The sequence below is a fragment of the Neophocaena asiaeorientalis genome, unplaced genomic scaffold (genome assembly GCF_003031525.2).
Source record: "Neophocaena asiaeorientalis asiaeorientalis breed wild unplaced genomic scaffold, Neophocaena_asiaeorientalis_V1.1 scaffold234, whole genome shotgun sequence".
NCBI classification, from domain to species: Eukaryota; Metazoa; Chordata; class Mammalia; order Artiodactyla; family Phocoenidae; genus Neophocaena; species Neophocaena asiaeorientalis.
In genome coordinates, this window is record NW_020172270.1 from 258,158 (window position 1) to 270,482 (window position 12,325).

Below are 12,325 nucleotides of genomic sequence, written 5' to 3' on the forward strand. Positions count from 1 at the left end.
TCATTAAAAATGTGTAATTTGAAAAATAAAATGATACACTGAAAACTCAATGATACAAAGAAAACAGGCTCTGACAAGGCTGCCACCTGTAGCTTGTTCTGGTTCTTCAATGGTGAAATTCGTTTTTAGAATTGAGTCCAAAACAAGAACAAAACAAAACAAACAACCACACACACACACACACACAGCCTGCAAACCCAACCAGATGAAAGGGTTTAACAATGCACTCACCTCAATGGGCTTATGGATGGTGGGCCCTCAGCCTAAATGAACTGAACATGTCAATTACAAAGCGGAAGGACTTAAGTGTGCAGACCAAATAAATGCCCAGGCTGCCCGCAGCCCTTTGGAGAAGGTACTGGTGGAAGGTGCTGGGGTAGGTCACACCTCCCAGAAGGAAAGTATGGGCAGAAATGCATAGAGCAAAGACACAGTAAGAAACAGTGGAGCATCCCCAGGAGGTTCTGTGTGGACAGCAGAACAACTGAAGTAGGCTCTACTCCTCGTCTTGGAATGTCCACACTAACAGGGTTTGCTGCTCAGAAGAATCACTGAAAGCAATTTTCATCCATCTCACAATCTCTGGGTACCGTTGGTTACACAGACAGTTCAGCAGATCTTCCTTTGGGGAAACCAGATAGCTCAACAGAACAATTCGAAGGTTCTGGTCAGGGTCAGTACCAGAAGGTAAAGAAGTCATTAAAGGAATGGAATGGGCATTAGGAATGATGGAGTCAAGTTAACCAGGAAATTACCTGTGGGAGAAAACAACAACCTTGATTTGTAGTATTTGCTGAATTCTATGGTGTAAATAAATATTCCCATCATGGCTGAGCTCTAGGTACCAACACGATGTCACCGAACACAGAGTTGGGAAGCGGTGCACACAATCAGCTCTCAGGAGCTAGTGTGAACTGGCTCCAGCAAACCACTGGTAGCAACCTGGGTGCCAGTCTTACGTCTGCTGCTACCTAGCTATGTCACCCCAGTAAGTAACTTCATTCTGGGTTTCAATTTTCTCGTCTGGAAAACATCAATCTCACAAGATTATTGAGAGAATCAAATGAAACGAACTTATCTCCATCTCAGATCTCTTGTAGCTCTTACCCTCTATGGTTCTGTGATGGAGTTGGCCACACTGGTGGCTTTTTGCCTTTCTCCATCTCTCGCCAAGTCTTGTGAGCTGGGAGAAGACAAGAGAATCCTAGAGGAAGCTGCTCTAGGGTGTGGTAACCAGAGCAGAAACCATATTCACATGGCCTCAGAGATGAGGCTGAGGGCAATGGCCACTCCAGATTTTTGATACAGAAGAGATTTCTGGGTGGGAATCAATTTGGAAAGCGGGGGTAGAGAATTTCTACACCTCTATTATTTTAATGGTATATTTATTGGGGATGACTTAGAGGTGTAAAGGGTGCCCAGGGCCAATGCAATGTATATATGCCCTCTCTTCCTACACTGTACCAGAATCTGCCTGGTAATGAAGAATATACAATGAAACTAGGGCCTGTTCATACTTTGATGTCCTGTGAATCTAAAGGGAGTAGCTTAGGGCTAACTTTCTTTATGTCATTTATTGGAGCCTGGGGCCATAAGTTGCCCTCAATGCCCTCTTTGCTGTGCCCCTGAACTGCAGGGACAAGTGCTCAGCTCAGCCCCTGAGCCATCATTTGGTGACACTATTAGCTCAGAATGGTTATTCGGGCCCTTCATACCTCTTCCTTTTGGTTAAATATAACCAGAATTAAATAAACTGGGGGTCAGAAGAATAAATAACAGTGACTGGAAGCTTAGCCCCTGCAGGGATTCCCAGCACTTCAAGCTAATGGACCAGACAAAGGGAAATTCTGGCCTGGATGTGCTGCTGAGGTAGACGGAAGAGAAAACCCTCACCAGCCATTCCAAAAAGTCCAAGTGCAAAGGGGTTTAGTAAGGTATAAGAGACATAATACCTTGTGCTTCCGGAGGCTGCCAGGACTGGTGGGCGTAGAGATGGGAGACTGCTTAGACTTGGGGGTAGAGAGCTGGCTGCTGGAGGTTCCGTTTGCTAGCCCAAGGCAAGAGAAAAGGAAGGGGATAAAAATCAACAGCATACAAAGGAACACGTTATCCTTCCCCTCCGAAGACACTAAGAACATTCAAACGAGCTTATACAGACAACCAAGTGATGTGACCGAGCAGAACAAAGGTGAAAAGAAACACATTCCTCGGAAAGGCAAGAACTGCAATGCTCAGTTAATTAGATCCCCATACAGTGCAAGGCGGTAATCCACCCACCCATTCCCCCGTGTGCTTCCAATTACAGGGGTCTGGTTCTTTTCAAATCTTTTTCATATTCATTCCCAAGTTTGACCCTAGCAACATCTCTGGGAGGTAGTCTGGGAACATATTACTTTGTTTCAATTTTATATGTTAGACAAAATTGAGGCACAAAGAGATTATGTTGCCTTACCTTAAAGGGGAAGAAATATGGGTGATTTGGACCAGGGCACATCCCCTTTGGTGACAGATGACGTGGCAGCTGCAGGACAGCCCCATTGTCTATCTCTCTCCCCTCTCTCTTTTCCTGCTCATCTTTCCTCCCACTCTCTCTTCCCTACCTCATTCCGAGTGCAAAGAACAGAAGGGGAGAAAAAGAGAGAGGGAGCTAATTAGGAAGAAGGATGAAAAAGAAAGTGGAGGAGAAACAGAGTGCGAAACATAAAGGGAGGTGCCTACAGCAAAATGGGCAGAGGAGAGAATCGAGAAAGAGGGAGAGAAGATCAGGAATGGAGGAGATGAGACAGGAGACAAAGATTCTTGGGGACGAGAAGAAGGAGGAAGTTTGAAATCGGGAGAAAGGCTTAGAGACAGAAAGAGGATGACGGTAGCCAGAGTCAGGATGCACCCACATTTGTCTCTAGTCAGTAAAATGCTGAAAATGAGATGGTTTAGTATTTAACATCTCCATATTCCACTGTGTTTGCAAAATTATCTTATATTCCCTTGCTGACTAGATTTTTTAAAGATCCAATCGTGTAAAGAAATGTGGTGCACTGAAATAGAACAATTAGCAGCTTTCAAAGGGGATTCATGTTCAGACATCTCATCTAACGTTAATCTCTTTCAAAATCTAAGGACCTACATTGTTCATCAGATATTCTGAAATGTGCTTTAAAAATAAGGGCAGGGCTTCCCTGGTGGCGCAGTGGTTGAGAGTCCGCCTGCCGATGCAGGGGACACGGGTTCGTGGCCCGGCCCGGGAAGATCCCACATGCCGCGGAGCGGCTGGGCCCGTGAGTCGTGGCCGCTGAGCCTGCGCGTCCGGAGCCTGTGCTCCACGACGGGAGAGGCCACAACAGTGAGAGGCCCGCGTACTGCAAAAAAAAATAAGGGCAAATATCCCAAGGGTGTTGGTGGGGTGGGGGGAGGAGAAGAGAAAGAAGGAAGGGAAGACAGGAGGGGGGTGGAAGGACATTGAAAAAGTTAAGCAGGAAGATGGCCTGAGGGTGTTGCTGTTAGTCCCACAGGTAAAGCTTAAACTGGTGTATCATGGGTATTTCCTGAGGATATACTTTCTCTGCACCACTTATGGTAATGTTTCCCTAGGTTCTGGAACCTGCGTATCAACTGTACAGATGAAAGAGACATCAGTGTGGTGGTTGATGAGTTTATCCAAGTGCAAGTGAGCTGAAATACGGGCACTAGGAATCCACCATCTGGCCTTGCCTGTGTATTCACTCATCTCTAACCCACTCACTGAGAGGCCTTTCTCCCTGTCAGGGCTTCCTGGAAGTCATTCATTCAGTTGGCCAGTAGCTACAGAGTACCTTCTCTAAGCGAAGCCAAGTATTAGACGTTGAGGTTTCAGAGATGAGTAAGTCACTTCCAGTGGGGTGGCAGGTAAGAATACAGTGGGAATAAGTGCTATGACAGAGCCCTACAAGGGGTATTACTGGAGCCCAGCGGAGAGGCTTTGAAATCAGGGGACTAGGAGGCAACACCTGAAAAAAGTCTTGAGAGGTGCCTCTGGAATAGACAAATCCACAGAGACAGAAAGTGGATCAACGGTTGCCAGGGGCTGGCCAGCAGGGGGCAAGGAGGAATTAGGCAGGGCAGGATGGAGAGGCCTGGTAATAGGTACAGAGTTTCTTTGAGGGGATGAAAGTGTTCTGGCATTAAATAGTGGTGATTGTTGCACAACACTCTATGGCTAAACTAAAATCCAGTGAATTGTACATTTTAAATGAGTGAACTGTTTGTTATGTCAGTTATAGCTCAATAAAGCCACTGAGGCAATGAACTGGAGCTGGTTAGGCAGCGAGGGTAGAAAGGGTATTCCAGACTTCAGAATTACACCAGTAGGGGCAAAGACATGGCGGTGTGAGAGAATACAGTACGTTTACAGAAGTGCAAATAGCTCCAAATGGCTCGAGCAGAGGATGCCAGCAGTGAATTCTGAGAGATGAGACTGGAGTTGAGGATAAACACCAGACCCCGGGGGCCTTTTGTGAAGTCTGGGTTTGACGTGTGAAAGAAATCTGGGAGCGATACCATCAAATTTGCACTTAAAAACTATGACTCCAGATGCAGGGGGAAGACTGGTGAGGTGGGGGGGGTGTGTGCGGGATGGTTAAAGGTAGAAGCAAAGAGATTGGTTAGAAGACAATGCATTAGTCCAGGTGAGAGGCGGTGACGGCTTAAATTAAAGCACTGGGGAGGGAGAGAAGGGATCGGGAGAAGATAGAGGCCTAGAGGCCAGGCAAGTTTGGAGTGAGCGTGATGTGCACGTACCATGCAAGCCACGCAAGGAGGAACACGACCTGTGCCAAACAGCACACAGACTGGGGGAGCTAGGCTCTGCCAGGGCACTAGGCTTTCTGGTGAATAAAAGAGGCACTTTGGAAAAGGCAAGAGTCTGTGAAGCCACAGTGAGGCAAAGGAGTCATTTACTCTGCAGGAAAAGGAAGGAGTGCCTGGGGGTCTCCAAACAGGACCTGGCCCCTAGTATTCAAGATGGGAGAGCAATCTTTGTGATCAGTGTCAGCTGACATAATGAACGTCTTCCAAAAGACCCCTGACCCCAGCCAGGAAGTCTAACAGATGTAAGCATCCCCAGGTAAGTGCCGCCATGTTGTTCCACGTGGTCACTGTACCTTTCGGCAACAACAGAGTCTAGTTTCCCAGCATTTGTCAGCCACGCTACAAAAGGATGGCTACTATACTTCCAGTGTGAAAACTGTCCTTTTCACCTACCCTCTTATCTAGCTTCTTATCTGAGAATGAGCCCACTGGTCTTGGCAAAATGTGGAAAATTATTAACCAAAGCTTATCTGTATGGGAGTTGGTTTCCACTTACTGGCCATAGATCTGCACATACAGGTTTCTTTTGCAATTTCTAGTTCTTTTATCAATATTCTCTGTAACTCTCTCATCCGCAAACTTTACGGGGAATACATAAATACATATTCCATGTATACCTCTCTCTATTCTCTGTATGTCTATATATGTTTATATATGTTTCACTGCCACTCCCCCAATCGATCAATCTTAAGTTGCTTATAAATAAAGGATTTAATTTTGTCATCAACATTCCATAAGCATTTGGAAAATCAGTTTTTCACAATTTAACTACAATTAATTTAATTGTTGAAAAAAACGTAGACACTTTCCCAGACTTCCCTGATGGAATCAAACCCAAAGATGGACATAGAGAAATGAGAAAATATAGAAACGTACAGGCAAATGTCAATTCCTTACAAGCTGAAGGAGCAGACTACATAAAAATATATTCTCATATGCATTTCTTCTATGGGTTCTGTGGGAAAAAAAATCTGGGAGGGTGCCATTTAAAGATTTGAATTCTGAAGCCAATTCGTATAAATGTCACGTAAAAGAAGTAGCAGGGAAAGATGAAAATAGGGTTTGACGAACTGTGCATAGCCTTGGATTGGCAAATCCACATGGAAAGCTGTCACAGTTCATTTTGAGAGTGACTGGAAATAACACTGGTTTGATAGCCCTCATTTTCCTTTACTCTGCTTTACTAAACATCTTTAGTTCCTGTCTCTGATGTTCCAGTTCTCAGCTGCAATCCGAGATTTGTACTGGGGGAGTCTTTGCCCTCTTTTACTCGTCTCTCTCATTTCCCTCCTCAGAACCACAGCACTGCCTCACTGTTGTACCCCTTTATTTATTCATAGTCCAAATCCTTTTATTTCTTTCTTCTCATTGGGCAGTTCATTTTTTTCCCTCTACAGCAAGGTACATCAGGAACTTTTCAATCTCCTAGGCTGTCTTATCAGTCTTATCAATACAAACCAGGATAATAATGCTTATTGTGTGTCTGTGATAAGCTAGGTACTCTTCTTTTCTCTCTTTCCATTCTCTCTCTCTCTCTCTCTCTCTCTCTCACACACACACACACACACACACACACACACAGTGCCTCATCTAGTCGTATTCTAATTTCTGTTAGGGAAATAGAGGCTCGCTCCAGTTAGGGGTAGCAAAGTCAGGATTTGAACACAGGTCTCTCTGATTCCAAAGTCTATGTGTGTTTTGGTTTGTTTTCAGTTTTTGCTACATTGCTCTTCCTTTTTTACATGATTTGCTTCTGGGACTCCTACTTATGACAACTTTCTGATGGCGGGTAGGAAGGAAGGAGAAGGTTTGTGACAGAGGAAAAAAGAAAGAAAGAGGAGCAGGTAGAAGCAGACACCAGAGCTTATGCTCATCTTCTAGACTTTTATCCTACTTGATCTAGTTTAGATTAGAAAGTGATTAGCAAGAGCTATCTTCCATTCACCCTACCAACTGGGTTTCATAGAAAATGTCATGAAACAATAGCGGACAGAGCAGCCAGACAGACATGTAACTACCCTCATGCCACATGCCTCTGGGAAGATGGTATCTGTGCCCTGTCACGCCCCTCAGGTATGCAGCACAACTGCCAAGCTTGGCCTGGCACAGTCTTGGCTTACTAGCTTCTCTGAATGATTATACCTGCCCATTCCCCAGCGCTTGTTTTTAAATCCTTGGCTCTATCAGAATGGAACTGGACAAGCCCAAACAAAAGATGGCGGGTAAGGTAACTAGGCTGAATTAACTAGATTTGCAGGGATTTAAATGTGTAGGGGAATACGGGTTCCCAGGAGTGAGGGACAAGGCGGAGGGAGTCAGTTCCCGAAGAACAAGGAGAAAGTTCAGTCCCTTGCATGGGCGGCCAAGGGCAGAGTATGGTCACCAGCCTGGCAAGTTGATGCTGAGCTCTTAGACTATGGATTCCCTTGTCTGGAGGCTGGACTGATCCCTGGAAATCAGGACGCAACTGTGTGTAAGGTGGATGTAAGTAGCCCCAGGTACAGTGATTAAAGAATTGTCTGGGCAATGAGTTAGACAAGCCATTATACTTTCTGGGTTCAAGTTTGCATGGCGCAGGAAGAAAAGGGCCGGTCTGACATATGTTTTCACCCAACCTTTGACTGGAGAGCAAACTGATTTAACACTCATTCACTTAGCTCTGGCTTTTCCCTCCCATTCTAAATCCCAACACTTGAGCTCAACTCAAAATCAAGTCTACTGGTTTTGGCTTGATGTCTATTTTGAAATATTGCTCACTGAAAATAAATAAATAACTCAGTCTACAAAAAAAAAGCCATGACAATAATTTCAGAGCCACCTGTATCGTATATGGAGATCTCCCTCTGCAATTATTAAGTGTAGGACTTGCTTAAAGGGTATAAACTGCTTCTTCTCAATGGATGGTGGACTTGAGGATTTGTTCACAGATTCATTTCAAAATTCCCTCAAAGTTAGCATATCACATACCACCATGACCTTTTAGTGACTGGTTCTCTGTCTTGTCTTTTCTAATTCCCTAATGCCTTGCAGAGGGAGATCTCCATATACGATACAGCAGCCACTTCCTCATTTCTTTCTCATTTTGAGATGCTCTAAGTGTTCCTTCATTCCAGTCCAAAGACACCCTGGTTCCTCCCTACTTATACAGGGAGGTTTCCTGGAAGGCCATCCAAGTAGAACCAAAGTGGTTTCAACTTACTTTAGAACAAGGCCAAGAGACAGGGCCTGTGGTTTTCACACATTCATTCCAAAGAGCCCTTGGGCGGGGTGTGTGGATTGGTTTGGCTAATTGCTTCTGCTCAGTGGAAATCCTTTGTCCCTCTCCCCAGAACCATCCAGTAGGGAAGCAAGAACTAAGGGGCCCTAAAACAGTTCTTCACTGATTTGATCATAGGGCCAGTTCTCAGACCAAATTCAAGCATAAGTTGTGAGATACCCTAAGTTCAGAAGTTGGAATTTGAACTTTAAATCTATTCCCTACAGTCTTAAACAGCATTGCAGTGGTGAATCTTTCAAATAGGGGAGAGAAGTAAGAGTTTTCCCTGTTGCAAAACAAATATGTGATGCTGGAGAGGGTGTGGAGAAAAGGGAACCCTCCTACACTGTTGGTGGGAATATAAATTGATACAGCCACTATGGAGAACAGCATGGAGGTTCCTTAAAAAACTAAATATATCACTGATGAACACAGATGCAAAAATCCTCAACAAAATACTAGCAAGCAGAATCCAACAGCACATTAAAAGGATCATACACCATGATCAAGTGGGGTTTATCCCAGGGATGCAAGGATTCTTCAATATACGCAAATCAATCAATGTGATACAACATATTAACAAATTGAAGAATGAAAACCGTATGATCATCTCAGTAGATGCAGAAAAAGCTTTCGACAAAAATTCAACACCCATTTGTGATAAAAACCCTCCAGAAAGTGGGCATAGAGGGAACTTACCTCAACATAATAAAGGCCATATACGACAGACCCAGAGCCAACATCATTCTCAGTGGTGAAAAACTGAAACCATTTCCACTAAGACCAGGAATTAAACAAGGTTGCCCACTCTCACCAATCTTATTCAACATAGTTTTGGAAGTTTTAGCCACAGCAATCAGAGAAGAAAAAGAAATAAAAGGAATCCAAATCGGAAAAGAAGAAGTAAAACTGTCACTGTTTGCAGACGACATGATACTATACACAGGGAATCCTAAAGATGCTGCCAGAAAACTACTAGAGCTAATCAATGAATCTGGTAAAGTAGCAGGATACAAAATTAATGCACAGAAATCTCTGACACTCCTATACACTAATGATGAAAAATCTGAAATTCATAATTTGTATGGAAACACAAGAGACCCCAAAGAGCCAAAGCAATCTTGAGAACAAAAAACGGAACTGGAGGTATCAGGCTCCCTGACTTCAGACTACAAAGCTACAGTGATCAAGACAGTATGGTACTGGCACAAAAACAGAAATATAGAGCAATGGAACAGGACAGAAAGCCCAGAGATAAACCCATGCACATATGGTCACCTTATCTTTGATAAAGGAGGAAAGAATATACAATGGAGAAAAGCCAGGACATGGCAGCAACCTAAGTGTCCATCAGCAGATGAATGGATAAAGAAAATGTGGCACATATATACGATGGAATATTACTCAACCATATAAGGAAACAAAATTGATTTATTTGTAGTGAGGTGGATGGACCTAGAGTCTGTCATACAGAGTGAAGTAAGTCAGAAAGAGAAAAACAGATACCGTATGCTAACACATATATATGGAATCTACAGGAAAAAAAATGGTTCTGAAGAACCTAGGGGCAGGGTTTCCCTGGTGGCGCAGTGGTTGAGAATCCACCTGCCAATGCAGGGGACACAGGTTCGAGCCCTGGTCCAGGAAGATCCCACATGCCGCGGAGCAACTAAGCCCGTGAGCCACAACTACCGAGCCTGCGCTCTGGAGCTATCTAGGCACAACTGCTGAGGCCTGCGTGCCTGGAGCCCGTGCTCTGCAGCGGGAGAAGCCACCGCGATGGGAGGCCTGCACACCGTGGCGAGGAGTGGCCCCCGCTCGCCGCAACTAGAGAGAAGCCCACATGCAGCAACGAAGACCCAAGGCAGCCAAAAATAGAAATAAATCAATAAATAAATTTATGTAAAAAAAAAAAGAACCTAGGGGCAGGACAGGAATACAGATGCAGACATAGAGAATGGACTTGACAAAGAAAAGAACAGATATGTGTACCCAGTTGTGTAATATTTGGCACAGATCAGTTTCCCTCAAGAAGAGGATGTCTGTAAGAAGGCTGCTGGATGTGCCAAGATTATTTTCTCAGGCTTGACGATGCTGACAACATTTATTTCCAGTCGAAGGTGGTTCTGCTGGGAACATGTTTCTGGTGGAGCACGCCTGTTGTCAACGCTCACTCCCAATTTTATTGGGCAGGAACTAGAAGAAACTACACTGCTCTTAGTTGTGGAAAGAACATATGCTTTGGGATCAGTCAGGGTTTTAAATCCTGGCTTAGCCATTTCCTAGATGTGTGACCTTGGGTGTAACCTACCCTCTGTGAGCCTGTTTCCTCAACTGTAACATTTGAATAAAAAGAATGCATATGGCAATTGTTGTTCTGAGGAGTACATGAGAGACTACATATAAAATGCTTAGCCAGGTGCCTTAGCAGATAGGGAGGCCTCAGTAATGACATCTTCTATTGCTATCACTACTGCCATTATTAGAAATGGAAGGAACTGAAGCACCAAGTTAGGAAATCGCCTTCCACAGGGGGTGATTTATCAACCTATACCGGCTGAACACTAATTCTTTCGCTAGCAGGTCAGGCATTAGAGGACTGAAGTTTTCCCGAGTGAAGCCCGTAATCCTGGTTTTTGCATGTTATTGCTGTGCTCCCCAGAACAGTCTTCAGCTGTCAGCTCTTCTCTCTTTTTACTCGCTCAGCCTTACCATGGGGGCAGGAGTGATCACTGAACTCAACGTGGAAGCACTGAAGGTACTGGAGCAGGAAAGTTACACAATGGCCATGTTTTAGGATGAAAAATGTGGTGACACCACGGCAGATGTGTAAGTGGACAGAGATTTGAAGCAGAGATACTGTGTAGGAGTGTGTTGAGTAATCCAGGCATCAGGTGATGAGGGAAAGGAAGGGACTTCTGTGTGGGAAAGGTGAAGATGTTTCAAATGTTCAACAACAGGAACAGCATATGGTGGACGTGAAGGATCAAAGAGTGGGAAGAATCAAAGATAACGCCAAGGTGTTGCGCCTGGGGAATAGAATAGAATTGATTCTACTGTCAGGGAGCTGGGGAGAGGAGATGTTTTTGACTTTTAGACACGTTGCGCTTGGCACATATAAGCAGAATTGTCTGGTAAGCATTCGTGGCACTGACATCCGGAAGGAAGGTTGGGGCTGGAGACGTAGATTTAATGGTCGCCTCTCTGTACCCCGATATGCTATATTCATCACCACCTCTGCTCTTTTGTTCATGCTTTCTCTGCTGCCAGAAATACCCATTTCCTTATCAACTGAAGTCTAATTCTCTTTCAAGCCCCAGTTCTTCCACGAAGCCTTCCCTTAGCACCCTAGCCCCCAATGAACTCTCTTTCCCACAAACTCCAGTACTTCCAATAGCACTTACCGCCTGTATCTCTCATGCACTTGGCATTTAAACAAACCATTATCATTAAGTCTTATTTAGCATCACAGTACAATGGTTATATTGTGGACTGTGGAGCCAGATTGCCTGGATTCAAATCCCAGCTCTACCACTTACTAGCTCTGTGATCTTGGACAGGTCACATTGTTCATATGCCCTAGTTTCTTCATTTGCAAATGGGGATAATAGCACCTACCTCGTAAAGTTGTTGTAAGGATTAAACTAGTTAATACACGTAAAGTGATTAGAACGGTTGCTTGGCACATATGAACTATGTAAGTATTTGTAAATAAAAATTTTTGTTAAATTTTATATGCATACTGGTTCCCCAAATAAATCATAAGCTTCTTAGTGACAGGTGCTTCGTCTTATCATTTCTTTTCCTCATAGCACCTAGCATTACTAGTTACTCCACCAAAAATTTGGGGAATCAGTTGTATTTAACCACAAGTCCCTGGACTTCCCTGGTGGCACAGTGGTTGAGAATCCACCTGCCAATGCAGGGGACACGGGTTCGAGCCCTGGTCCGGGAAGATCCCACATGCCGAGGAGCAACTAAGCCCACGCGCCACAACTACTGAGTCTGCGCTCTAGAGCCTGTGAGCCACAACTACTGAAGCCCGCATGCCACAACTACTGAAGCCCGCGTGCCCTAGAGAAGCCACCACAATGAGAAGCCCACGCTCTACAACAAAGAGTAGCCCCTGCTCGCCACAACTAGAGAAAAGCCCACGCGCAGCAATGAAGACCCAACGCAGCCAAAAAACACACAAGTCCCCGGCTGCAGCAGGTTGCTAGGACTGCT

The 12,325-nt window shown here is 44.6% G+C and overlaps 1 protein-coding gene across 1 annotated transcript in view; it reads right to left on the reverse strand.

The window, feature by feature from the left end:
- DCX (doublecortin) overlaps nucleotides 1-12,325 on the reverse strand; it is a 107,590-nt gene that overhangs the window by 9,323 nt on the left and 85,942 nt on the right. Inside the window, exon 5 of the mRNA XM_024762508.1 lies at nucleotides 1,953-2,047. Within this exon, the coding sequence (XP_024618276.1) occupies nucleotides 1,953-2,047 (95 nt within the window). The remainder of the gene's footprint in view (nucleotides 1-1,952; nucleotides 2,048-12,325) is intronic.